The sequence below is a fragment of the Dunckerocampus dactyliophorus genome, chromosome 2 (genome assembly GCF_027744805.1).
Source record: "Dunckerocampus dactyliophorus isolate RoL2022-P2 chromosome 2, RoL_Ddac_1.1, whole genome shotgun sequence".
NCBI classification, from domain to species: Eukaryota; Metazoa; Chordata; class Actinopteri; order Syngnathiformes; family Syngnathidae; genus Dunckerocampus; species Dunckerocampus dactyliophorus.
In genome coordinates this window covers 39,945,240-39,970,194 of record NC_072820.1, presented here as the reverse complement: position 1 = coordinate 39,970,194, position 24,955 = coordinate 39,945,240, and the positions used below count along the sequence as shown (strand labels likewise).

The 24,955-nt window shown below is 41.5% G+C and overlaps 2 protein-coding genes across 6 annotated transcripts in view; one reads left to right on the top strand and one right to left on the bottom strand.

The window, feature by feature from the left end:
• Positions 1-10,811, top strand: part of mapk8b (mitogen-activated protein kinase 8b) — a 36,643-nt gene extending 25,832 nt beyond the window's left edge. For 2 of the 5 annotated variants that reach the window (XM_054753269.1, XM_054753307.1), the window contains 6 exons: positions 279-350; positions 1,203-1,385; positions 4,666-4,790; positions 4,896-4,959; positions 7,603-7,680; positions 8,413-10,811. In XM_054753269.1, the coding sequence (XP_054609244.1) occupies positions 279-350; positions 1,203-1,385; positions 4,666-4,790; positions 4,896-4,959; positions 7,603-7,680; positions 8,413-8,558 (668 nt within the window). In that variant the 3' untranslated portion in view covers positions 8,559-10,811. Of the gene's footprint in view, positions 1-278; positions 351-1,202; positions 1,386-4,665; positions 4,791-4,895; positions 4,960-7,602; positions 7,686-8,407 lie in introns of those variants that run through there. The other 3 variants (XM_054753290.1, XM_054753279.1, XM_054753297.1) reach the window with 3 other exon arrangements.
• The window catches only part of si:dkey-191m6.4 (rho GTPase-activating protein 22), a 42,420-nt gene continuing 26,380 nt past the window's right edge, over positions 8,916-24,955 (bottom strand). The window contains exons 4-10 of the mRNA XM_054753258.1: positions 20,084-20,212; positions 18,027-18,234; positions 17,814-17,946; positions 17,666-17,739; positions 15,424-15,545; positions 14,305-15,298; positions 8,916-12,974 (exon numbers count right to left, since the gene is read on the bottom strand). Coding sequence (XP_054609233.1) covers positions 12,752-12,974; positions 14,305-15,298; positions 15,424-15,545; positions 17,666-17,739; positions 17,814-17,946; positions 18,027-18,234; positions 20,084-20,212 — 1,883 coding nt within the window. The 3' untranslated portion in view covers positions 8,916-12,751. The remainder of the gene's footprint in view (positions 12,975-14,304; positions 15,299-15,423; positions 15,546-17,665; positions 17,740-17,813; positions 17,947-18,026; positions 18,235-20,083; positions 20,213-24,955) is intronic.

The following is a 24,955-nucleotide window of genomic DNA, read 5'->3' as shown; positions in this document are numbered from 1 at the left end:
CCCTTAAATGGTTGTCTCATCTTGGGTTTACCTGGTGCCTTGATTTTTAACCATCCAGCTCCTCCTATTGGATAACATTTTTTTCTGGTTTATACGAGCCAGAACCCTTACAAACCTCCAATGTATACACTGTATTTTGTTCCAGTGCATGTATTTCATTTTTTGGTCACACCGCACATCACATAATATTCTATGTTCTCATGTTTTTTGTGTATTTGAGTTCTTTTTTTTATTTTTGTCCTGCATGCTAATTTGGTGGTTGTCATTTCATTTTTCAGTTGATGTCTGGTCTGTTGGCTGCATCATGGCCGAAATGGTCCGAGGTAGTGTGTTGTTTCCAGGCACTGATCGTATCCTTAAGTTGAACATCCATCCCAATCCACCTCTTCTCTCATTTTGCTCATTCTTGCACACAATGAGAGGTCATTCATTCCATTTGGAAACATTTTAGTGAAGTGCTTCTGTTAGTTTAAAAAAGCTGACATGATGGTTTCTTTTACGAATGGAGAAATAGATATTTATTACTTTTTCTGCTTTTTTTTTTTGCATAGAACTTATCTATTTTGTGATAGGCGCTGATGAGGAGCTTACAGTTCTGAGATGCTGGTTGATTTTCCCATGGAAAATAATTAAAATAGAAGTACTCCGTTTAACTACACAGACAAGTAGCAAGTACAGCAATCCCTCGTTTAATGCAGTTAATTGGTTCCAGAAACAACCGTGATAAGTAAATTTCCGCAAAGTAGGATTCCTTATTTATAAATGGAATACTTTCGTAGTTTAGAGCATAGAAAACCAGTAACATTATTAAAGCCCCCTACACATGAACTAACATCCCTGTTAGTCTTTACACTCGTAATACCCAATATAGTAGACATAATAAGGGTAAATAAGCCATTTAAGGCATAAATAATACCCATGCGTGTGTGTGTTACGATAAATGTCTTCTCTACGGGACCTGAAAGAGGGATGTAACTTTGAGGTGCAGTTAAGTTTGAGTTTCAGCTTTGCATGGATAACGGCTGCAAAAGTAACCCGCGCTTTTATCTTTATTATTATTTATTATGGATTATTACAATAAACCTTGTTGACGGGCGAGATAAAACAATGGATTATTATATGTAAAAACACACTAAAACCTGTATCCTCACTTTTGTCAGCTCCTTTTGTCCCAGTCCTTTTCTTAATATTGTGCCCTGAAGATATTGATCAGTGGAATAAGGTGATTGAGCAGTTGGGGACGCCGTCTCAGGAGTTCCTGATGAAACTCAACCAATCGGTGAGGACATATGTGGAGAATCGACCTCGCTACGCAGGCTACAGCTTTGAGAAGCTCTTCCCAGATGTTCTGTTTCCTGCAGATTCTGAACACAACAAACTAAAAGGTACGTAATATAAATCTTATCACATGTTGAAGTGTACAAAAAAGTAAGGGTGTTATGTAACAAAATGAAAGTTTCACTTCTTAAAAGCCAATTTGATGTGGTAAAGGTTGACCTGGAGCACTATAGTGAAGAGGCTTATGAACCCACCCAAAGCAAAAAGTTCTTTCTTCTACATCGCAAACTTCCGCCTACAAGTAAAGCAAATGTGACAAGCCATTGCTTTGGAATAAGCTTTTATTGTGGAAGCTGACACTTCAGTGCCAAGTTGTTTACTGAGAAGCCATTTAACCTCCAGCGTGTCTTCATGTGGAAGGGAGAATATGACAGGAACATTCACAGTAAGCACCATTGAGCTGTTGCGGGGCGGGGGTGGGGAGAAAGTAGCACATCTTTTTTTCTGTCCTTATTAATGGCAGTGTGGGGATATTTGATTTGACAGATGTGCTTCTTGTCAGGACTGTTTATGTTTGGCTCTCATAGGTCATTAGTTCCATAAGGCATCATGTTAATCAAGGTGAAAAGTAGGGTTGTGAACGATAAACCGATGCGACCGGATATCCGGTTTGACAAGCAAGAGTTGTGGTCTCATCGGTAGCAGCCTCCTGGCTGCACTGAGTATTGCAACACTAGCAACGGGTTGACAATCCGTCTCTGAACGCGAGAGCCTGGCCTGCCGGCGAAACGTTTGTCATGCCTGCTTCGTTGCTTAGCATGACTGAAGACGAGAATGGATCTAAATAGCACTAGCAGTGCTAGCATTAGCAGCTTGCTAGCTTGTCACCAGGAAAGAGTTTCAACACATAAGCAATACATATGTGCATTATTGCCAAGTAATTGATTATTTATTATGCATGGTGTAAAACTAAGACAACAACAACATCAAGCACTAAAAGCACTAAATGGGGGCGGCATGGCTCAGGTGGTGGAGTGGTCCTCTCCCGACCTGAAGGTTGAGGGTTCGATCCTCCGTTCTCCCGTGATCATGTCGAAGTATCCTTAGGCAAGATACTGAACCCCTAATTGCCCCTGATGCTGCGTCATCAGTAGGTAAATGTGCTAACAGTATCAAGTGCTTTGAGTGCCATGGAGGTGGAAAAGCGCTGTACAAGTGAAAGACCATTCACCACTTAAATGAATACAGAGCCACCATCCACCAGTACGAGCCTGGAGTTTTTCAGAGAGGTGCACCAAGAAATATCCACATTAGCACTCAATAGCGTCGTCAAATCTTACCTTCATGTGTTCCCACATAGTATTAGAATTTGGGACCAAATATGAGGAGGAAAAATACACTACAGTAATCCATCTGTGCAGCTTGGGAGAAAGTTGGGTGGTGCGTTCAAGGACCGTTGAACAAGGTGGGACAAGTCGCCGCTCGCATTAAACATGCAAAAACTGTGGGATTTCTAACTGTATATTATTGTTTGAATAAAATAATGGCCCATATTTCCAAAATGAATATCCTTTTTACATAAAATTTGATGTAGTTATTTACAATTTTTTTTTTTTTTTTTAATCATTGCGCCTGAACGTTTCCCACGGCCCAGTGGTTGGGTACCCCTGCCTTACAGCATACTTGGGGATATGATGTGCTCTGTTACACATTTGAAAATACTGTATATGAATGCCACTTTTTATAGAATTGTCTTCTTTATTTTTTAATGTAAGATTAATGTCTACAGTACATCAGCAAACGTAACCACTGAATCGTATTGTATCGAATTGTTCAGTTTTTCAATTGTATTTTAACCTGTGTGTCTATATGCATATCGAATCGTCTACCACAAAGAGATTTACATCCCTAGTGAGAAGCCATTACAGTTCAATACAAAAGTGCTTTTTGGAAAAATGTTTATTATTGTTAAACTTATATTATAAAAAAAGTCATGTATTCAATACGGTAGTGCCCCACTTTTCACAAGGGGTTATAATCCAGGGCTACCAGCGAATGGCCAAAAAACGCAAAAAATGAAATGGAAATAAAAATGTTCATTTTGTCAACGCCTTCCTCACTCACGGTGCAACCATACATAACGAGTAACACAATGTAACTGCACCACGCAGACTATGCGGGTATCGAAATAAATGCTTACACAATAATATGCATGCAAAACAATACTATAATAGGCAAATTTATAACCCACAAGGCATGCAGGGTAACTCCTGTAAGGGAAGTGAGTGTGTGGGCTTCCCAGCATGTCTTGTGGGGTATAAATGAGTAAAAAATACTATTGTTGTGTATGTGTACATGTATGTGTATGTGTGTAAGCATCACACATACAAGTAGTCAGTGTGATACATGCCTCTGCTTCATGGATCACCATTGTCTTAAAATTTGAATCATAACTTCTCCTCTGTTGTTTTCTAACTTGCTAACAACCTTTGAGGCACTTTTTTTTTGGAGTGGGTCGCTGTCAATGCTGTATCTGTCCAGCTCGCTTAGGTGTGTGAGTGACTCTTGACTTTTGTTGCATGTATAAATCTTTAGAATCCAAATATAAGAAACTATTTACCGGCTACTAATCGGCTCAGTACAGTATTTCAGCTCTGCAGAGAATCATTGTCAAGATTGGATTCATGTGAATAAAAGGGCTCCTAGGGGTGCTTGGACATTATGAAAATGATTTGAAGTGTTTGCATTTGCATTGCCTGAAATCCAGATAACAAGTAGGTAACACCTTGACTTACACAAAATAAAAGAAAACATACATGTGTGCATACATTTGTTCTTTTTATGCTATTACAAAACATATTTTTTGTTGTTTTGTAGAATAATACCATTTTGTTGTATGTGTTTTCAATAAATCAAGTGTCAGGATTGATCATAATTGAAAAATTCTATTGATTGTGTGCCAATAAATGCAAAATGGAGTGCACTATTTGGCTGCAACCAGCAGAGGTGCTGTTTATTCAGGTGCAACTAGTCAGGACCCAAAAGTGGGTTGCGGATCAATTCTGCATGGGTCCCAGACAAAAAGTAATAAATGACTTGCAAAGTATGTAATGTACAACTCACTCAAAGGTACAACATTTTATCTCAGAAGATGAAGAACATGCTTCCCTTGTATATATCTGCTCTAAAAGTTGTCATTGTACTCTTATTCCTGTTGTTTTCTTGCCTAATGATTCATGAGTACTTCCTCTCCATGTAGGATGATGTTTTAGCTCCTGCTTAGTTGCTTACAATTGCAACAAATAGAGGAATAAATATCAATAGATGTGCAGGAATCAGTTGATTTCGCAATATAATTTCTCTTTTTCTTCCAAAACTGCATTTTAGCAAGTCAAGCCAGAGACCTGCTGTCAAAGATGCTGGTTATAGATGCGTCCAAGAGGATCTCTGTAGACGAAGCTCTCCAACACCCTTATATCAACGTCTGGTATGACCCGACTGAAGTGGAGGCGGTAAGGCTTGAATGAGTTTCTGAATTTGAATTTAGCTTAGAAGAATTTGACGACACGCAGCAATCGAGTAATAAGTGACTCAAATGAGATATTGCCTCGTCGCAGCCGCCACCTGCGATCACAGACAAGCAGCTGGATGAGCGGGAGCACACGGTGGATGAGTGGAAAGGTAGGAGACGTCCCCCGTCTGTCTGTGTCCTCTCTGTTCTTTGATTTGCTGCCTTGGAGGCTTAGCTGTTCGCACTGTGTTGCTTATATAAGAGCATTTTCACGGTGTTATCCCCCAACTGTTGCCTGTTTACCAACTTTGTCCTTCTGTTGGGGATTATGCTAAAATGTAGCGACAGAGTGGGGACAAGAAAGTTGAGGCTCATACACAATAACAGATGTTTTTTTCCCCCCATACAAACCGTACTGTCCCGTTATTTGGATTAAACAGTAGATAACAATGACAAATTTAGAGTGTTTGTATCCACTCATATAGTAAAGTAATCATTAAAAGCCTATTAGTAAATAATTAGAATATGATTTCATGAGGAAAATTATTTCATGAGGAAAATTACCCATATTACCCATATTATTACCATATATTACCCATATTATTACCCATATTATTCAGTTTAGGTATTATTTATCAAACATTTGATACTTATTTATTACTGAACAATGCTTCTGTATTTATTTATTTGTGTATTATATTTGTGATAAGCAAGTTTTTGTTCCAAAATCTTGTTTTCCATGTAGTGTCTTCCATACGTACAATACATACATAAATACATATCAACTATTTTAATCATTTTAAAATGTTAATGTAAATTTTAGACAATAAAATATTTAATAAAACATTTCTTTATTTAATCTTTATTTCTTATGAGCTTCATATGTAATTTCTAGGGATGTTGGCCTGATATTGGCTTAAAAATATAATATCGTTCAATATCGGTATTGTTTTTTTCCCTATAATGAAAGCCGATATAGCCCTTTAAGCGCTACAAGCAACATTGCTGTCGCCATAACAATCAACACGCAGCAGATACTCAAGATTCAAGCGTTTTATTGTCATATGCACAGTAAAACAGGTAGTTCTGCTATGCAATGAAATACTGGAGCCGATGTTGCTTAACCGTGTTCGGGGTGGCAGGACGTGGTGGTTTGTCAAAACGCCGCTAATGGTGAGAGGGGTAGCTCATAGACACATATATGTAGGCGCCGCATCCGGCGCTGAGCCGTATGTCAACGTCGCCGCCATATTTCGATGTGGCAAGAGTCAGAGCAGAGAAGACGCCTCATTCATTCTCTGCAAACCAAATCCCAGGGAATAACATTTCACAGGTAAGACTTGACTATTACCTTTGGTGGTATTTGGCCCACAGACTGCATGGTCGTTTTGAGAGTGTAATTTGCCGACGTTGTGGAAAAAACTGTATTCCCGCACAAGATTCATTCATTCATATTAGGGTTGGGCGATAATTTTTGTATACCGCTATAAATTCTTCCAATAATAAGAAAATTACCGCTATTGTGAGCAAGATGGCGCCTCGGATGGCAGCCTCGGCCACCCGTTCTCTTGTTGTGTGTGTGTGTGTGTGTGTGTGTATGTTACACACTCATCAAAGATGGGGACGACCGGTCGTAGAGAGAACTCATTCAGGACTTTGTGGACTGGTGCCAGCCAAACCACCTCCTGATGAATGCCAATAAGACCAAGGAACTGGTTGTGGATTTTCGTGGCACCCCTATATCCCCCATCGCACAACCCTAATTCATATGTCTATTGGGTAGCGGGAATGTAAAAAAAAAAAATAGCGGCCGACAGATGAGGTAGTTTGATTATGGAAGATGTTTACAACCACGTCGAGAAGCTAATTGCTGATGCTGTATCTGTTAGTTTCACAACAGATATGTGTTAATTCCACGACAGGAGACATGTGATATTACACACATCTGTATCGGTGGATATCTGAATCTGAAATTCAGAGTTGGACAATATCGGATATTGGCAAAAAAAGCAAATATCGGACATCCCTAGTCATTTCTTATTTTCCTTGAAATAGTTGATTTATGATGCTTACTGACAGTACCACCTACATGCTAAAGGGCGCATATGTACACTCCTGATCAAAATTGAACAATTGCAAGAATTTACATTTTGCACTGTTGAATCTTAAGGAGGTTCTAAGTAGAGCTTCAAAATGCAAAAAATAGAAATTGGAGCGAGACAGAAAAATTTGAGTACGTAAGCAATTGATTGCAAACAAGCATTAACGTGACATAGGCTGCTCATCAGCTGATCAGAAGTTTAAGACCACAGCCTTTGAAAGCCAAAATCTTGGCACAAATGTGCATTCAGTGTGATTTTCTGTCAGGTATTCACGCTGTGTTGATCTCTTGATGGCACCGGCAAAAAGACTGTCTTTCTCTGAACGCGGTCGGATTGTTGAGCTGCCTAAGCAAGGCCTCTCGCTGCGCACCATTGCTGCTGAGGTTGGACGCAGTAAGAGTCATTTCCTCTTAAAAGGTCCTGAGGGTTATGGAATAAATTGATTTCACTATATTAGTTGAGCCTGAACTCTTGCACCCTCTGCTGGTCGCTAGTAGCAGTAGTACATCTCACGTGTCAAAAGACAGTACTATTCATAGTAATACAAACATTTAGGTGGATGAAGTGCCTGATGATGTTTAATGCGCAATCAGTTTTTTTAGTTTGTTGTACAGTGTTCTTCTCATTGATGGGAAATATTATTCTAAACTTCAAATGTGTTTTGTATGCTTTCTTCACAATCACAAACCTACTCTGTTCATTTCTTTTCAGAGTTGATATACAAAGAAGTCTTGGACTGGGAGGAAAGGACTAAAAATGGTGTCATTAAAGGACAGCCAGCATCCATAGGTTAGTTGATGTTCTTTGTGTGTTTGCTGTGTTGTGGTACAGTAGACCCAACAGGCACTGCTTAATTGGTTGCATAATTGCACAATGCAATGCAATGCGTTTTGTTCTAATATATACGTATTCATTCAAAAATCATATTGCGGTTGACTCCGGCCTATTATTAGTGAAAAAATGCATAATTTAACCAATAGCACAGGTTTTTGGCCTAAATGAAGCATGTTCAAGCATAAAAATGGCTAAATCAACTCAAATACAAATATGTACTGTACTCACGCATTCAAAGGCCTGGGTACAGGTATCTTATGTAGCGTCATCATCAGTGGACCTGGCAACGCTGATGTGTATGTGTGTCTGTTATGTTGTATATGTCTTATTTACTTGTATTTTGTTTACGTTATTGGGTAATAGGGATGTAAAGGTGACTATAGGGGTGTTATTTCATGTCTAGAGGGCTCTATTGTTAAAAATTTTATTTCGAAAGTTGTAAACGGGTTTTCTGTGGTCAGCTACAAAAACGTTCAAGCGTTCCGCAAAGGATTCCGTATCCTTTGCGGAACGCTTGAACGTTTTTGTAGTAAAATTCGGTCAGGTCTGGAACCAATTAACTGCGATAAACAAGGCATAAGTTATACAAGTTTATTTTTTCCTTTTTTTTTTTTTTTTTTACAAAATATAAAAAGGTTGCTGCAGGTTGTGACCCACTGCTGCGGGCTTCTCTTTCTCATAGCACAGGTGCAACAGTGAGCAGCGACCCCCTGCAGCAGCACCACCAGCTCCCCTCTTCCGCACGCTCCTCCCCCTGTGTCGCAGACCCCGCCCTCGCCGATGCCAACGGCAGCCTGGAAACAGACGGCGGGGCGCTGGGCCGCTGCAGATGACCCCCCCCCCCGGATCCCACCTTTTACTTTGTAAAAGACTTTTGAACACAATCATTTTGTGGCGTCTCAAAGGTAAGGGCGTTTTCCAACCTAAGTATGCGTAAGCTTTGATGAGCTGTCATGTAAATGTCATGTGACTTTCTACACATTTTACACTAGTTGGATCCTTTCATTGCCATGTTTAGACTAAATAAGGATCAGATGGACCTAGACAGCTGGAAGTGTTGCATGTATCACTAGAGAGTGCTTGGCGTAAGGATGCTTTTGCGCAAGCTTTGCGAGGTTTTGAGTATGTAAGGCTGCCCGAGAAAAACGCAAGTGATTTTTGACTGTGTATGAGAATGTGAGGGGGAAAAAAAACGTCCTATTATTAGTAACTTAACACTGTGTGTTCATGGTGTCCTCTTAAAAAAAAAAAAAAAACAAAAAAAAAAAACTGGACCACAGCCTTTTCGTTTTGTTGCCTGCAGTTGAAAAGAAGCCGCATGTAAACTAAACAGCAGCACAAAAGAAGATAAAAAAAACAATTATATGCAATAATGTCCTTTTGAGTTTTTGTATCCAAGAGAAAAAGTGCCTGTTGTACTGTAACAAGTCATTTATGTTGTTTTTAATGGATGGATTTAGACAACTGCGACTGTGGCATGATGCCGACTCCTTTTCTACTTAAGTTTGGCCCTTGAGGGACACCATCAGTGTATGAGACAAGGCAGTTTCATCAAGGTCTTTCATCAAAGTTACCCTACCTTATCAACATCCTTTTCTAAGCTTGACTAAATCAACATTATAGGACATACTGTGCAGGTTTCTTGTGCTAATACTACACTCCATGATCATGAATGCATGAGGGAGAAGGCTGACAGCATGTTTGTGTAGTCGGATACAAATAAAGCAGGTTGTGACAAGCCAAACGGCACTGCAACATGGAGTTAATGACCTTTTTTCATATTAGCCACGATAGCGTTTGTTTGTCTGCCTGCTGCAGTAATGGTGCATAATGTGCTTTTTTTAAAATGTTTGTTCTTATTCTTATTCATTTAAATCTTGCAGCAAACATGCTCCTTTCGTAGCCGACATTGTAGCTGCCGCCTGTGATTGATGTCTCATGAAGAACAGCCTCACTTTAGATTGGGTTGCATCAGCAACTTTATTACGCTTGAATGTTTTTACATTGAGAAGTCATGTGATTATTGGGGGCCGAGGCCCTCGCGTCAAAACAGGAAAAAAAGCTACAATTCAACGTCATTTCTAAAATTGCCTCAGTCCAGTAATAATAAAGAAAAGCATGTTTTTAGTGTTTATTTTTTTTAAATTGTTTTTTGGTTATTTATTTATTTTTTAAATCATTTTGTTGCCAGATAAAACAGTAATAAAAATAAGTGTCTGATTGTAGTGTTTTTTTTTTATTATTTTATTGGGCAACAAATTCATTTTTTAAAAGAAAATGTTTTCAAAACAACCACTTTATTTTTTTTTTATTCACACAAAAAAACAGAACTTTGAGAACAAAATAATAATGGTTTGTTGGGATAATGATTTGTTGTTGGGATAAAAAAAAAAACAGACATAACTACGCAAAAGGTTACGTAATATAGTTGCAGGGTGTTGTTAGCGTGATCCTGCTAGTTATTGTATGTTTAAGCGTGCGTGGTGCAACCCAATATAAGGTAGTATTGTTCACATTTCCAATTAGTAATCAATGCTGTATTAACGGCACATTTCCTCAGCTGTCTCTGGCCCTCACGCTTGGACTTACAAATTGTTGCAAGGCAGCAATTCCATTCTATTTACTTACAATCCAAGCCTTTGGGTTTTTTAAGCGCTTTTAATTTTGCAGCTTTTAAATGGAAACATCATTGCTTTGTAATTATGGAAGAATGATGTCATTGTGATTTCCAGTCAGCTTTGATGAACTACCTCACTTGAATTTCTGCCACATGATTGGTTAGCTGTCATGACGAGACATGTGAATATCAGATGCCGTTATTTATTTATTTGAACAAAAAAAAAAAAACATGTACTATTTGTGGCTTTTCAACTGGCTAGTTTTGTACATAATGTAAAGTTCACCTAGAAGTGAGAGGAGAATCCGTCAATGTTTTATTTTGTTGTTGTTTTCCAACTTGAAATGTGCAATACCTTCAGCAAAGTGTGCTCTGTTAGCGTCTCCTGAAGGTAATCAAAGTGTTGGTACTGTCAATCCCTTTTATTTTTCTTTTTCATTCATTAGTGAATAAAATCACCTTTTATGTTTCTTGTCCTATATTTCTGTAGAATCGGTCCGCAAACGTGTGACTTTGGCTGACAGATTTCTAGGCTGTGGTAAGACCAATAATGTTAATAATAATAATAATAATAATAATAATAATGATACATAGCCACAACAAGTCATATCATATTGTATGGTGCTGGTTTGTGCACTACTAGAAAACATGATGCCTCCTCTTATAGTAAAATACATGAGAACAAAATCAATCAATGTGTACTACGAATAAAAGAATACACTTTGGATTAGAGTTTGTCTTTTTCTTTCACCCACATTTTCCGATTTGTGCATTTTTTCTCATTACATTGCTAAAAATCAATCCAGTGGAACCTCGGTTTTCTTCAGTAGTGTGTTCCAAAAGGTTTTTGGATTTCTCATAATATCATGACTTTTTTATGTTTTGCTTGGTCTTTAATATTTCAGTTTAATGCTACTAAAATAACATTATTATTAGACTTTATTCTTGTAAAATTACTGCACTTTTTTTTTTTTTAGTTGTGAAATTATATTTGTAGTGCCCCAGGCCAGGCCATGAGCCACAAATGGCCCCTGGGCCGGACTTTGGATACCCCTGACAGTGTAAATAAGAACCTTGGCATCCAGGTGGTACTTTGTTTCATAGACACTTAGCACAAGTGCACATTGTCATCTTTATTCCCATACATGTCCAATTCATTACAATAATGTATATCCAAATAAATAAAAAGAAAAAGCACCATTGTGAGCTGTGACGCACACGTACACACACGGAAAATAAATTCTATTGGACTGCTGTGATAACTTTTTAGTGTGGTTGCTTGTAGTCAAAAGCAAAAAGTATTTCTAAAATGTATATTTCAAAGTGATTCTTACTAAAGCACATTTTCATTTGTCGGGCCCTTTTGTCATTTTTAACAGCATGCAGTGCTCTAAGAACAAATATGTATGTGCAAGCCTTTTTGTCAGAGGACAGTTCTTTCAGTGTTCATTTGGACACAGTGGCCGACCAGTAACATTGACTCAAGGCTGGCGTCATTGAACACATTGAATACATTCACTACAAGGATACATTCTTCATTGGACACTTTCTTTCAAAAGCACTATACACAGTAATTGGCACCTTCTAAGTTCTTGGTCATCAGCACTTTTGTCCACATACACCAAACAATGTGTTCTTCGGGAGGTTTGATAGGCGTTTTTTTTTGTTGTTTTTTTTAACTTTGCAACACTACTTTGTTCATTCATTATATTCAAAAGTACTTCCCTGAAGGCACAACCAGGAAGAGATGACGTTTCTTATTAAGGGCAGTGTTAAGCTTCATGTGCCACAAGTCAACACGGCTGCCAGGTAGCAGAGACACTGAGGGAGTGCACGGCTTTGACGTGGAAGTCATGTGACTCGAGAAGCACTGGAAGAGCCTGAGGACACAGCAGAGAGTTCTACTAGGTAGACAACAGAGAGACATGTGCAGGTAAAGCATTAACTTGGAGCAAGCCATGCAGCAGCTTTTTTCCTACCTCCACTCTTAATCTGCTAAATTCACAAATGAAATAAGACATGTTTGTTATTTGATGTAATGTAATGTAACATGTGCATGCACCTTATTGGTAACATTGTCATACAAAGGCTGTGTGTGAGTTGCTTACAATTGTTTGTGTTTCTATTTAGCATACAGACATCACCGTATCCAAAAAGTAGTTCAACCGAGACAGATATTGCAGTAATAAATCGTTTGACTTGTTCCAGTTTGGTCGCATTTATGGTGTCTTCAGTCAGCAGTAAAAAGCAGCGTTTGTAATTATGGCAAACAGTACACTGCACTAGAAGGTAAGCTCACCTTTTACTTCCGTGGCGACAGAAACATGGTGGACTTGTTCTCTTGTTCCAAAGGAACTCTGAGGAAGGTGGGAGCCCTTTAAAACAAACCCCGGTTGTCAGCCTGTCCCGTCAAATGTCACTCGTCCTCGTAGTAGTGGTTAGATCTCCGAGAGTGTCAAAGAAGTCCTCCATCTCCTTCTCCATGAGCTTGTTGCGGTTCTCGGCGTCCTCACGCGCTCGCTCCGAGTTCCGTAGTTTGATCTCCAGCATGCGCTGCCTCTTCTTCTCCTGCTCCATCTCTTGTTCTAGACGCTCCATGTGCGCACACAGCGCAGCACTCGACTCCTCCAACCTGTCGCGTACACGAATACACAATCACTGAAATGTTAATTGAGTCCAGGCATCTATTTGGGGAGGAGTGTTTTTTAAATGGATAATACACTCGGCGACTAATTAACACATGGCATCTATGAAGTGTTTTTCCTCCAAGTTTTAAGGAATGATTTGCAGATGGGTGTTATGGTCATATTAGTTTGACATGTTCATTGTTGAAATAACATCCATATAGTCACCTATTGTCTCATCAGTGTGATGTAATGGTGGCTTTTAATGGCTTTACACTTGCATTACCCAATATAGTAGACATAATAAGAGTAAATAAACCATTAAGACGTAAATAAAACTCCTGTTCGTGTGTGTTACAGTAAATGTGTTCCCTCGGTAACCTTAGTGGCAGGCGGACAGGACGTGACGTCTGAGGTTCTGAGTTGAGTTTTTAGCTTGCCGTGGGTTATGGACCCATCAGCAGCCCGTGTTGTTATTATTGTACCTGTTGTGAGATAATTTAAACTTGCAATAAACGTGAGCACGTCTAGGCCTTGTCTCACCGAACTCTTAGTGGCCGGCTGGGCATAGCCTAAAAAGGTAACATGGGTCCCCCCTCCCATGAGTGGTGAGCCCATGGGGAGCCAAAGGGGTCGGGTTCAGAGCGAGCTGGGTGGCGGCCGAAAGCTAGAAACTAGATCTTGGCACGTGGAATGTCACCTCTCTGGTGGGGAAGGACCTGAGCTAGTGTGCGAGGTGGAGAAGTTCGGGCTAGATATAGTCGGACTCACCTCAACGCACAGCAAGAGCTCTGGAACCAGTCCTCTTGAGCGGGGATGGACTTCCACTCTGGTGTTGCCAGAAGGCAGGGTGGCAATTGTTGCTGCCCCCCGCCCCCGGCTCAGGGCCTGTATGTTGGAGTTTAACTCGGTGAATGAGAGGGTAGTTTCCCTCCGCTTTTGGGTGTGGGAACGGGTCCTGACTGTTGTTTGTGTTTATGTGCCAAACAGCAGTTCAGAACACCCGCCCTTTCTGGAGTCCTTAGAGGGAGTACTGGAGAGTGCTGCTGGGGGGTTGGTAGCGACAGTGAGACCTGGAAAGGCGTGATTGGGAGGAGCGACCCCCCCCCAATCTGAACCCGAGCCGTGTTTTGTTATTGGACTTCTGTGCTCATCACAGATTGTCCATACAAGAACCCGTTGGTGGACACCGGGATGCTGTCAAGCTGAAGGAGTCCTATCTGGCCTTTTTGGCCCGTGGGACTCCAGAGGCAGCTGACGGGTACCAGCAGGCCATGCGGTAGGGACGAATGTAGATCGCATTTAGCAAAAATACCGAAGAGGTGTCATGGTACTCACTTTTGGATCCTGGCCTCATAGGCAGCCTTCTGTTTCCTCAGCTCGTCCTTCAGGCCCTCTACCAGAATCCCTAGTGAGACGGTTGTCCCGTCTCCGTCTTCTGACATGATGATGGAAGGAACTCCGACGACCATGCTCACGTTGCCGTTCTCACTGCAGGGCGCGCTGCTGCTGCACAGCTCCATGGCCTCACAGCTGTCCTGCTCAGAGCTGGGATCCGTGGTCACTCCCCCGTCCCGTCCTCGCTCAGCCTCTCTCTGAGCTTCTGTCCACTCCCCTTTATCTCCACCTTCACCCGCTACTCCACAGTTCTGTTCGCTGCCACCAGAGTCCGGCACTGAGATCTCGCAGGAGGAGGTAGACCAGGGTGTGCTGGCGACACTCTGAACGCTGCTCATACTGGAGGATGAGGTGACATTGTCATAGGTGGAAAGTCTTTGTGAGGAGCCTGTTGAATCCCGATCGCGGGTAGACCTTTCACCTGAGGAGGTGCGTCTGTGCCCTCTCAAGGAGGACAACCCGTTCATCAGCCAGTTACTGCTTCCTCCCCCAGAGGGGACACTGCTTGGATCCGGCACAGAGCTGCTCTGCTTAGCCTGTGGCTGAGAACGAGGTGTTGAGGAGCTTTTGAAAGAGTATTTCCAAGAAGGTAAGCTCTTGGCTTGTTTACTCGGGCTCACCACTGTGTCTCCTTTTGCTGAAGAAGACCCTAGTTTTGGAACAGAGTTGGGGGTCTGCGTGGGCGTGACAGCAGCACACAGTTTGGCATCAAGTGATGAGGCGCTGCTGTGCAGTTCTTGTTCCGGGTTGGAGACGGGGCAGCTCTGCAGGTCCTCTTCAGAGATCCAGGCACCGAGGCTACGGTTGTGGAGCTGATGGCCTTGGATGGGATGCTCCACTTGGGGTACACTGAGGCCCTCCTGATCCCTCCCTGAGTACAAACGGTTGTGTTCCCTGATGAGAACCGTCATTAGGTGCTGGACTAAAGAGGTACCTAGGATGACATTATGGATGACATTAGACAAGTACTGTACGGAGGATACCACACCCACTTTCACATACTTCACCTCATGGCTCATGCATTGCCTTTTCCTGATCCACAATAAAACTGCATCATACCTTCCATGATGGTGACTGGATCTTCCATCTTGGGTCGAAGGATATTTGGTCCAAACACTGTGGCGAGGTTCTGAACACTCATCTTGTTTTCATTACAATGAGATTGGACTTCATCAAGGAATCTAGAGGGAAAATGATGCTGTTTATTTATGAATGTGGTGAACCTTACAGTGCAGGGGATTCCTGCCCATACGCAGCCCCGCATATTCAGATTTCTTATCAAAAACATGTTTTTAATTGATTGAAACACCCACTAAATAGTGCTTTTTCTTTTCAAAATAGGTCACTTTTTCCACAGAAAATCAATCAATTTATAAATACGTGACAATAAAGCGTCTGAATTGTACAGGCTGTTGGTCTGCCTGCTCGGCATTTCTGCCTGACGCACCTCCACCAGTGCCTTTTTATTCAGGTGTGACACCTATGGGCCTAAGCGTCATTGATGTTTCGCTCCTTTAACCCCAGTACATCTCCTGGTGGCGGAGCGATGGCAGGGATCTCTCCCTACCACCCCTGCTAATGCCCTAGGTGTTGTCTGGCCCCCAACTCCTGTGCTTCCTCCTTAGCCACAGCCAGAAGCTGCCTTTCTCTGCCTCCTCAGCCAGTTCTTTGATGGCTAATAATACAACATACACGTGATGGTGCAATAGGTGGAGTCCTGTGTAGCTGCGGCAGCACCAGCTATCCACAGGCAACTTTGTTACAATCCAACTTCAAAACTTGAAGCGAGGTGAATGAACACAAGTTCATTAGTTAATAGCTCTGGCCTGAGGGCCAAATTAAGCATTTTCAAGCAAAAAAAAAAAAAAAAAAGGCTAAATGAACTACAATACAAATAGTTGAGTTGGAAATCTCATATTAAATATATACAGCAAAAGGTGGCGAGAAATATCTCTATATTGAATAAAGCAAAATATGTTCTTGATCAAAAATCACTCCACACTCTGTACTGTTCCTTAGTATTACCATATCTAACGTATTGTGTGGAGATATGGGGAAATAATTACAAAAGCAATCTTCACTCACTCACTGTACTGCAAAAAAGATCTGTGAGGATAATTCATAATGCCAAGTATAGAGAACATACAAACCCTCTATTTTTAAAATCGCAGATATTAAAATTTGCAGATTTAGTACACTTTCAAATCGCTAGAATAATGTTTAAAGTTAATAACAACTCGTTACCCAAAAACCTCATACAGTATTTCTCAATCAGAGAGGAGAAATATGATCTTAGAGGAAAATTAAACTTAAAACATTTATAAGCGAGAACTACGCTGAAAACCCACAGCATTTCCGTGTGTGGAATTAAATTATGGAACGGATTGAATAAGGAACTCAAACAATGTACAGAGATGAGCAAATTCAAAAAACAATACAAGCAGTTGATGTTTGCTAAATACAAGGCAGAAGAGTCTTGATTGTTCTGTCAGGTTTGTTATGTTTTTGATTTTTTTGTTTATTAAAAAAAAAATCTTTATTTATTTATTTATTATTATTATTATTATTATTATTATTATTATTATTATTAATGTATATGTATATATATATTAATTTTTTCTTACCGTTATCTATTATGTGTTATCCTGACTATCACTGAAAACATGACATGGAATGCAGGAAGTGAACTACATGTACTGTACTAGATGTAGATTGGAAGGGGGGTAGGATTAAATAAGCTTTGCTTCTTCCTACTCCTTTTGGACATGTGGAACTGTCAAAGAATGATTCATGAGATGTATTCCATTGTAACCTTCATGTTCAAATAAACTAAACCAAACCAAACCAAACCAAAATATAAAGAAGACGCATTCAAAGACTACGTGAATATGTAGTATTCTACAGTGGTCACTAGGTGTCAGTAATGTTACTGTAATGTTTGGTCGGTGAGACACACAAACGACAGCAGGTTTGAAGTGTCTCACAACAGGCACAATAATCCCTAATAATAATAATAATAATATGGGCTACTGTTGCTACTGTAACCCACCCAAGATAAAACTCAACTCTGAACCTCCAAGTGTTACTTCCTATCCTCCTGCCACTCAGCTTCCTGAGGAAACACATTTACAGCACACACACAAGCAAGGGTCTTATTTAACCGCAACAAACGAGGGATTCTTGTATATATTTTCAGATAGAAGTCTGAAGAAACTATACAGTACTATGGAAAAAGTGCAACTTATAGTTGGGAAAATACGGTAAGTTCTGATAGGAAGAGAGAAAAAAGCGATGCGCTTACTTGCATATGTACTTGAGGAGATTGTAGTTCGCCAGAGGTAGTGTGTTAACTTGCTTTCCAAGCTCCTGAACCCCCTGATGGAAGCAAAGCACTTTTAGACCAACAACAGCACAGTTCAGAGCAAACACGCAATGCAATATTCGCTTGCCTCCTCCTCATTTTTGGCCAAAAGCTGTGCGCAAGTTAGGAAGTCTTCATATTTGCAGAAGGGAATGACAGGTTCAGGCAGCTCTCGCAGGTACAGCTTCAGCAAGGAAGCCACGGTGTGAACGTCGGTGTTACTGCAGAGAAAAATGTATGTCTATATCAGGGTACAGTATGTCATTTGTGATGCACACGCTCAATCTGTTGAGGTGTCTACCTGTCAAAAAGAGGCTTGTCGCCACAGTCAAAGGCCTCCTGCAGCTCTTTGACCAGGTTGGCCTGCCCCGGCATTCGGAAAAGACCCTCCTCATCCAAGCCTCTATCCCTGATGAAGTCCACACACTGCTCCACCAGCAGGGGGGCCAACCGGGGGCCAAACTTCTTCTCATACTGCACCGTGTCCTCTAATCGCTGGCCAAATATTCCTGTGGAAAGAAGACATAGACAAGAAGATGGCAAACAAGTGGTGCTTTGCTCCCCATATTCATTCAGGTAAGCTAGTAATTTGCGTTTGACTGATGTTCAAACATTGCCATACAACATGTTCCAAATACAAAAATGGACCTGCATCACACACAGAAAGAAGGCAACAACACTACACTAAATACAATGTATCCCAGCGAGATGCAATTATTGAGACAAAGACTGTAACCACCGCATCACACATACTTTTCATCTATTTGTATCCACATGTGGTGATGAGAAGCTTCATTGAAACCATCTCCAAGCAAGAAAATAAATGAAGCATATCTGGTACCAAAGGCACACGTGTTACCTGTTGCCTGTCTGCAGCAGTCGCCGCTAGCTGATAGCTCGCAATAATCATGGTAGTTGGCGGAACAAGGGCTGCACAACAGCACTGAGTGGTGTTTCTCATACATCCCCAAGCCACATTTGACCAAGTTAATCCATTCCACTTCCGGCATTTGAGTCTGCTGCTGAGTGGTTGCTAATGCACTAAGTTGCCTGCAGCAGAAAGTTGTGTCCTGCTGACAGACGGCGGGGGCAGCTGACGACACTCGGGGAATGTGTGCAGACTTTTAGGTGCTGGGGTGGGGGGGGCACAGTGCTGCGGTTAATGACAGTTGCGGAGGTCGGCGACAGATCTGTTCTGTGCTAAGAACACCCAGTAACTAGCCAAAACATCAAAAAGTATGACATAACTGTGCAATACTATTAATCAGTCTTCTACCATTTGTCCTGTTCAGGGTCACGCATGAGCTGGAACCTATCCTAGTTGAGTTGAGAGGCGGGATACACACCGGTGGTCACCAGTGGGACCACACTGGCACACATAGACAACCATTCACTGTCACATTCACACCCGTGGGGCATACGACTGTGGTTTAAATATGATACGGTTTGACTACCCTTATTTTATATTTAGTAGTCATATACAGGACCGTGTGCAATGCGCCCGCCCCCATCCGTCCCATTTCAGTGTCAACCAAAAGGTTTTTAAACACTTTACAAACCCATACATGCAATGTCTTCATATCTGCCAACCTTCAAGACATTTTATGTGGTATATTTTGATATAAATCTTTTTATTTTGTAAACAGGCTAAAGGTGTGATACAAATATTATATTACAATTACAATATATGACAATATTACAATGTTCTTATTAGTTATCATATTTCAGCCTTTTCTGATTACAATATGCCTTTTGCTCTATTTTTCCCCATTTTTGCATTTTTTTGTGTATTAAATTTTATTTGTACAATGTGCCACAGGTCAATAAACGGACCACGGGCCACAAATGGCCCCTGTGCCGCACTTTGGGCTTTTATGCCTCTTGTCAGGGTTTACTGCATGAACTACGACAACCACAACTTTCGTCGACTACTTTGCAGACCAATCACAGTCTTACCTTTCCACATCACCGCAGCGCAAGGAAGTTTTTTCAGAGGTGCAAGTTGAAACTGAGTATGTTCGCCTAGAGAGCCGAGAAGCGTACAAGTGTATCTGAGGGTCAAAATGCGTGTCATGTACAAAAATGCATACATGTTGGCAGGTCTGTGTGTGTTTTATTCCACATGTAACCCAACTCCTTGCTGTTCAGCTGCACCAACTGTTGTACTTCACACTCAGACGAGTTTTTATTTCTGGAACACTATCAAGTGCACTCGTGAGACAGCGAGACAAGAATGACTATTTGCAGACTCAGCGGGGAGTCATGTACCGACATGGAAACGTGGATATTTAAATGTATTTTGAAGGGTTGACATACAGCATGCTTTATATGAACTTTCCATTCGAGCTTTAGTTTTACCTCCACCGAACGGTGCCCAGATGACCCGCCGTATGGCCTTGACCCAGTCGTCCATGTCTGTCTGGGAGTTGGCCATGAGTAGGAAGGACTCATGGCTGATTGGAGCGCGGTCCTTCTCTCCTGTTCCACCTGTAAGCACAGATAACAGGTGAGTTGGATACGGAACGCCTCAGAGCCAACAATTCCCTACAGAATCACAACTCCAGACATCAGTATTGTTCAGTGGTTCTCAATAACTGACATTTTCCCGCTAAGAGAGAGAAATGTTAACTTTTTAAAACTGCAAACATGGGTTACTTGTCAGCTCCATCTGCTTGTTCCTTTTCAAACAGGTATATGACGTTTTAACTGTTTTTTTGTGGTCTACTTCTACGAGGAAGTACAGTCGTTACTGCCGTTGAGACGTGCAATGTGACAGTCCTGTCCCTTGTTGAGCCATAGAAAATGTTTGCCTGAAAGTACGTTATGCTTCTGATACATCATCTGTTTAAGTATGTGCATTATATTCTAATAATTCTAAAACTGTGCATTCAAACGGCTAATTAGTTGCCATATGCGGTAGTGATCAAAATAACCATGTAAACTGCTAATGCTAATCACTAGCGTGTATGCAGTGCCTGACTTGTCTTGTCGCTTATCCAGGTCGTAGGAACAATAAATAACGTCACTTTTAGGTGCTCATTTGGAATCAGTAATAGCTTATATGAAAGGCAAAAGCCTCTGCATTATGCGTATTATAGCGAAAATAAAGTATTGTATTATTCAATGAGTTTTTATCATTTAATTTGGACAAAAAGGGTCAGATTGTGCTTGGACAAAAGTCTTGTCGCCTACCAAATTAATGTAGAAATGGTGTTTTCCTTTGAAAACACAAACATGCTACAAAACCACCAGAACACAAAGTCAGGGTGCCGAGGTAAGAAGAATTAATATTATGTATGGCGCCTATGAGCTCGGAGGACTCCATGCGTCACAAGAGAAGCCAAATTCTTCAGCAGGGTGCTCCTTCTCACACTTCAGCCTCCAAACCAAAGTTCCCGATAGTGAAGAAGGTCAAGATGCTCCAGGATTGGGACTATTTGAGAAGCACTGAAATGCAGTGGATTTGATCTATTGAATTATAGTGCTGTTCGAGGGCGGACCAGTTTTGGTGTACTGCAGACAATATTGTTGGAATAAACTATTCAAACTGCGGATGTCGTTACTTGAATGTGGTGTTGAATGCCTTGCAGTCAGATATTTCTATATATTTATTTGCATTACTTACTAAGTAAAACAATATAATAGTGTGAAAATAATAGATATAAGGAAAAACGCCATAAAATCAATGTGCTGTAAATGTTTCTTACCACTAGATGGCACAACAGCTTTGTTCAAGAGTCATTATCTATTAGTGAGCAGAATTATGTGCCTTTGACATAAATACTTGTGTAAAAATCTACTAAACTACAACAAGGTGACATACACGTAGTAATAACACCAGTGCTAGACACCTTTGTGTAAAACGTGTGTAAAATGCAAAGAAAGTGACACGACAGACCAACAGCCAGTCCATTCTGCATTGTACAGCTTTTTGTTCTGAAGTGCATTTTAATTATAAGCGAGGGCATCATTTAGCTGTCAGACCGGAGTCCAAATATAAACAGTGGCGCCGTAAAGCTAAAAGCCATCGTCACCCGGCTTCGCAAACTCACGCCATCATGATGAACGCTATGTGCTCAAGCCTTTGGATGTGCACTTGAAATGGTGGACAGATATGTTCAAAACAACACAATGAATGCATACAGGATAAGAAATATGGACAAACAGCATGTGGACACTGTTGCACAGGCGCCTGCACAGAAGAGATGCCATGAAGGGGTGGGTATACATGCAAAGACAAGACGCAGACATGGAGGAGCCTAGACACTTCCTCTCCACACAATCATGACTTGATAAAACACACACACACACACACAAAGATACACAAAATCAATGAAACCATAGCCATCAGACACACGGAAAAAAACACTGGTTCATGATAGCCTGATCTGAATGGATGAAAAGTACCGAGGATTACAATGACATCAGACTTCACACACGATATTGCATCAACCGCATCAGTTCTATCTTAGAATTTAACGTTATAAGTTCACTATTGATGCCAGACGCATAATGGCGGTGCTCGTGGGAAGGTGCGTAGAACTGAGGCACTCTTAGTGTTTATTGTGATGGAAACGTGTGTTAATGAGTCACATTAATCACTTCATGAACATGAAAGTCAAAGGAGTTGATATCCAATACCCCTTCAAATTCCCCTCACACAAAAAGCTGTACAAAAATGACTAATCTGTAAGAATTCCACCCAAGTTCCTACATTCAAGATCAGGGTTGATAATCCTTTCCCAATCTCAACTAATACCACTTTTCAAGATGTGCCAGAAATGCATATATACTGGAACCCCCAGCTATAAAACGACGTAGTCCTCTTTCCCTACTCATTATGCCAGTGTGCACTTGACCGCCATACTTAAGAGGAACTTGTCTGCATTACATGCTGTCAGGATTTGTGGTCTTTCAGCACTTTATGCATACACGAGTGGCGCATGCACCACAGACGGTATTTCCAGTCTTATTTACTGAGTGAATCAGCAGCAACCAGCAGGTGATTGTATTTCTATGTTATGCGACTGTTCCATTAAGCAGTATCCGCTCTGCTGAACAAAAGTGGGGGGTGAGTCGCTGTCGGTGAACTACACTGCTGATGGGGATGTCATACAACTTCATGCCAAAAAATCCAGACTATTCCTTTAAGACTAGAATGTGTTGATACTAAGAGTCTGTGATTAAGGGGTGGAGGGAATCCTTGGTGGACAGTGCAAGGGAGGCTGGCCAGCAAGGTCGGGCAGAGAAGGTGTATGTGTCCCAGTGAACATCGAATAGACTTGAAAGCAATGTGATGTTTCCGCCTCCGGGCAGGCCTTTGAGGGATTTCCCATCAATGATGTGGTGATGATTCCACATCAGGGCCTTCTAAAGAGTTCTACATCAGGATGCTGTCATAAGGAGATGAAAGGTGGGGGAGGGAGGACCTGGAGGGCATTCCTGGCATTGCAGCCGGACCCAAACAGTCATGATGACACTGTTTTTATCTTTTGCGAAAGCTCAGCAAAGGTGATGGGTGTTTCCTTGGGACAAAAACAGAGCCTCTGGCCATGCCAACGCTCATTCCTGTAACACACCCGTGACATAATTGACCTTTCTTCGCTCATCAAGAGAAAAAAATCCCCTGCACTTACTGAACTCACCCACAAAAGGGTTCCAGCTGAATGGCATACGATTCCTCCGACTCGGCTGGCGTGGCGGCTAATCTAGACGGCGTGCCGCCATTGGTTGGCGCTGGGCTGGCGGTCAACTCGGACGCCTTGCGAATTGATTTCGCGATTTGAGAGAAGATGGCATTGTTGGATCGGGCTAGACCTTCAATGATCTCTGAATGATGTCCCAGGAGTTGATTGTAAGCGGCCAACACTGCCCTGGTGTCTGCTGAGTCCATGTTGCTTGACCAGATTGTTCTACCCGGGATTGGTACTGGAGTCTTGGGCTGATGGCCAAAATGCAGACACTTTAGTGTGAGCAAAAGAATTTTCTGATACTAAGAGTATGTGATCAGGGGTGGAGGGAATCCTCTGGGGGCAGTGCAGGTAAGTCAGGCAGGGAAGAGGATGCTGCGATGACTCCACATCAGGGCCTTCTAAGGAGTTATACATCAGGATGCTGCATAAAGGGATGAAAGGTATGGGAGGGTTGAAGGGGGAGGAGGGATCTGGAGGGATCCTGACAGCTTTCTGTTTTTCTTCCTAGAACACACAAGCTGCAAAGCAAGAAGCTTGGCAAAACAGACCGCGGCTTCACTCTCTCTTCACTATCACATGTGTTAATTAATAAATCATGCTGTTTGTTGGTTGAATACGCCCTATTAGTAAAAAAGCTATGTCATTTTTTTTTGTAAATCAAGCATGAAAATGGCAAAATGAACTAAAACAACTCTGAATCCCTGACGTCAAGCCTGGTCCTCCACACATGTGAAAGTACAAGAGGTTACCTCAATAACCCGTTAAATGTTCAATTATGAATGTGTTTAGTCTGTGTGGTGTACTGTGTACATTATACTGTGTATAATGTGAGTTTGTGTTTTGTCTGCAGGTACCTCTTGGCCAGGACTACCTTGAAAAAGAGGTTCTGAATCTCAGTGGGACTTTCCTGGTTAAATAAATAAATAAATCTCCAGCATAGCATCGTGTGGACAGAACACAACAAATTCCTGACACAATGTTTTTGCTGCAAGTGTGACAGAAGACAAAGACCCTTGACAATGTTGTATGTACACTATATACTATATACTATATATACACTAAAATATATTGCATTTTGATGTGTTCACTATTGCTATCAGACAAACGTATTTTTGTTAAGCCAGTTACTGCACGGTATGCAGTACAGTACATTTTGGAAATCATGCAGTCTAGATTCTGTCCTTGGCTCATAATCTAGTGCCTCAACACAACGTGACAAAGCTTTGTGTTAGTTTACATATACTGAAAGTCTGTGTTAGCCCGACCCCTCACTTGGCTCTTTACTACTCTAGTTAAAAAGCTCCAGCATCTGTTTCCTGTTACCTTGGAGATGTTGCTTCTTCAGTCTGTCCGGCTTGCAGCAGACCGGCCCCATGTCTGAGTAAGCGGTTCAGGCTGGAGCTGGTACTGGCTCTCAGGGGCTCTTTCTGCACTAAGCCTTGCAGCATGGAGCGGCGTCTCCACTTGGAAGCAGATCAGTACCCAGGTAGCACCGATGGCCAGAAGCTGCCAGTGAGGCATGCTCGGTGCCAGTGCC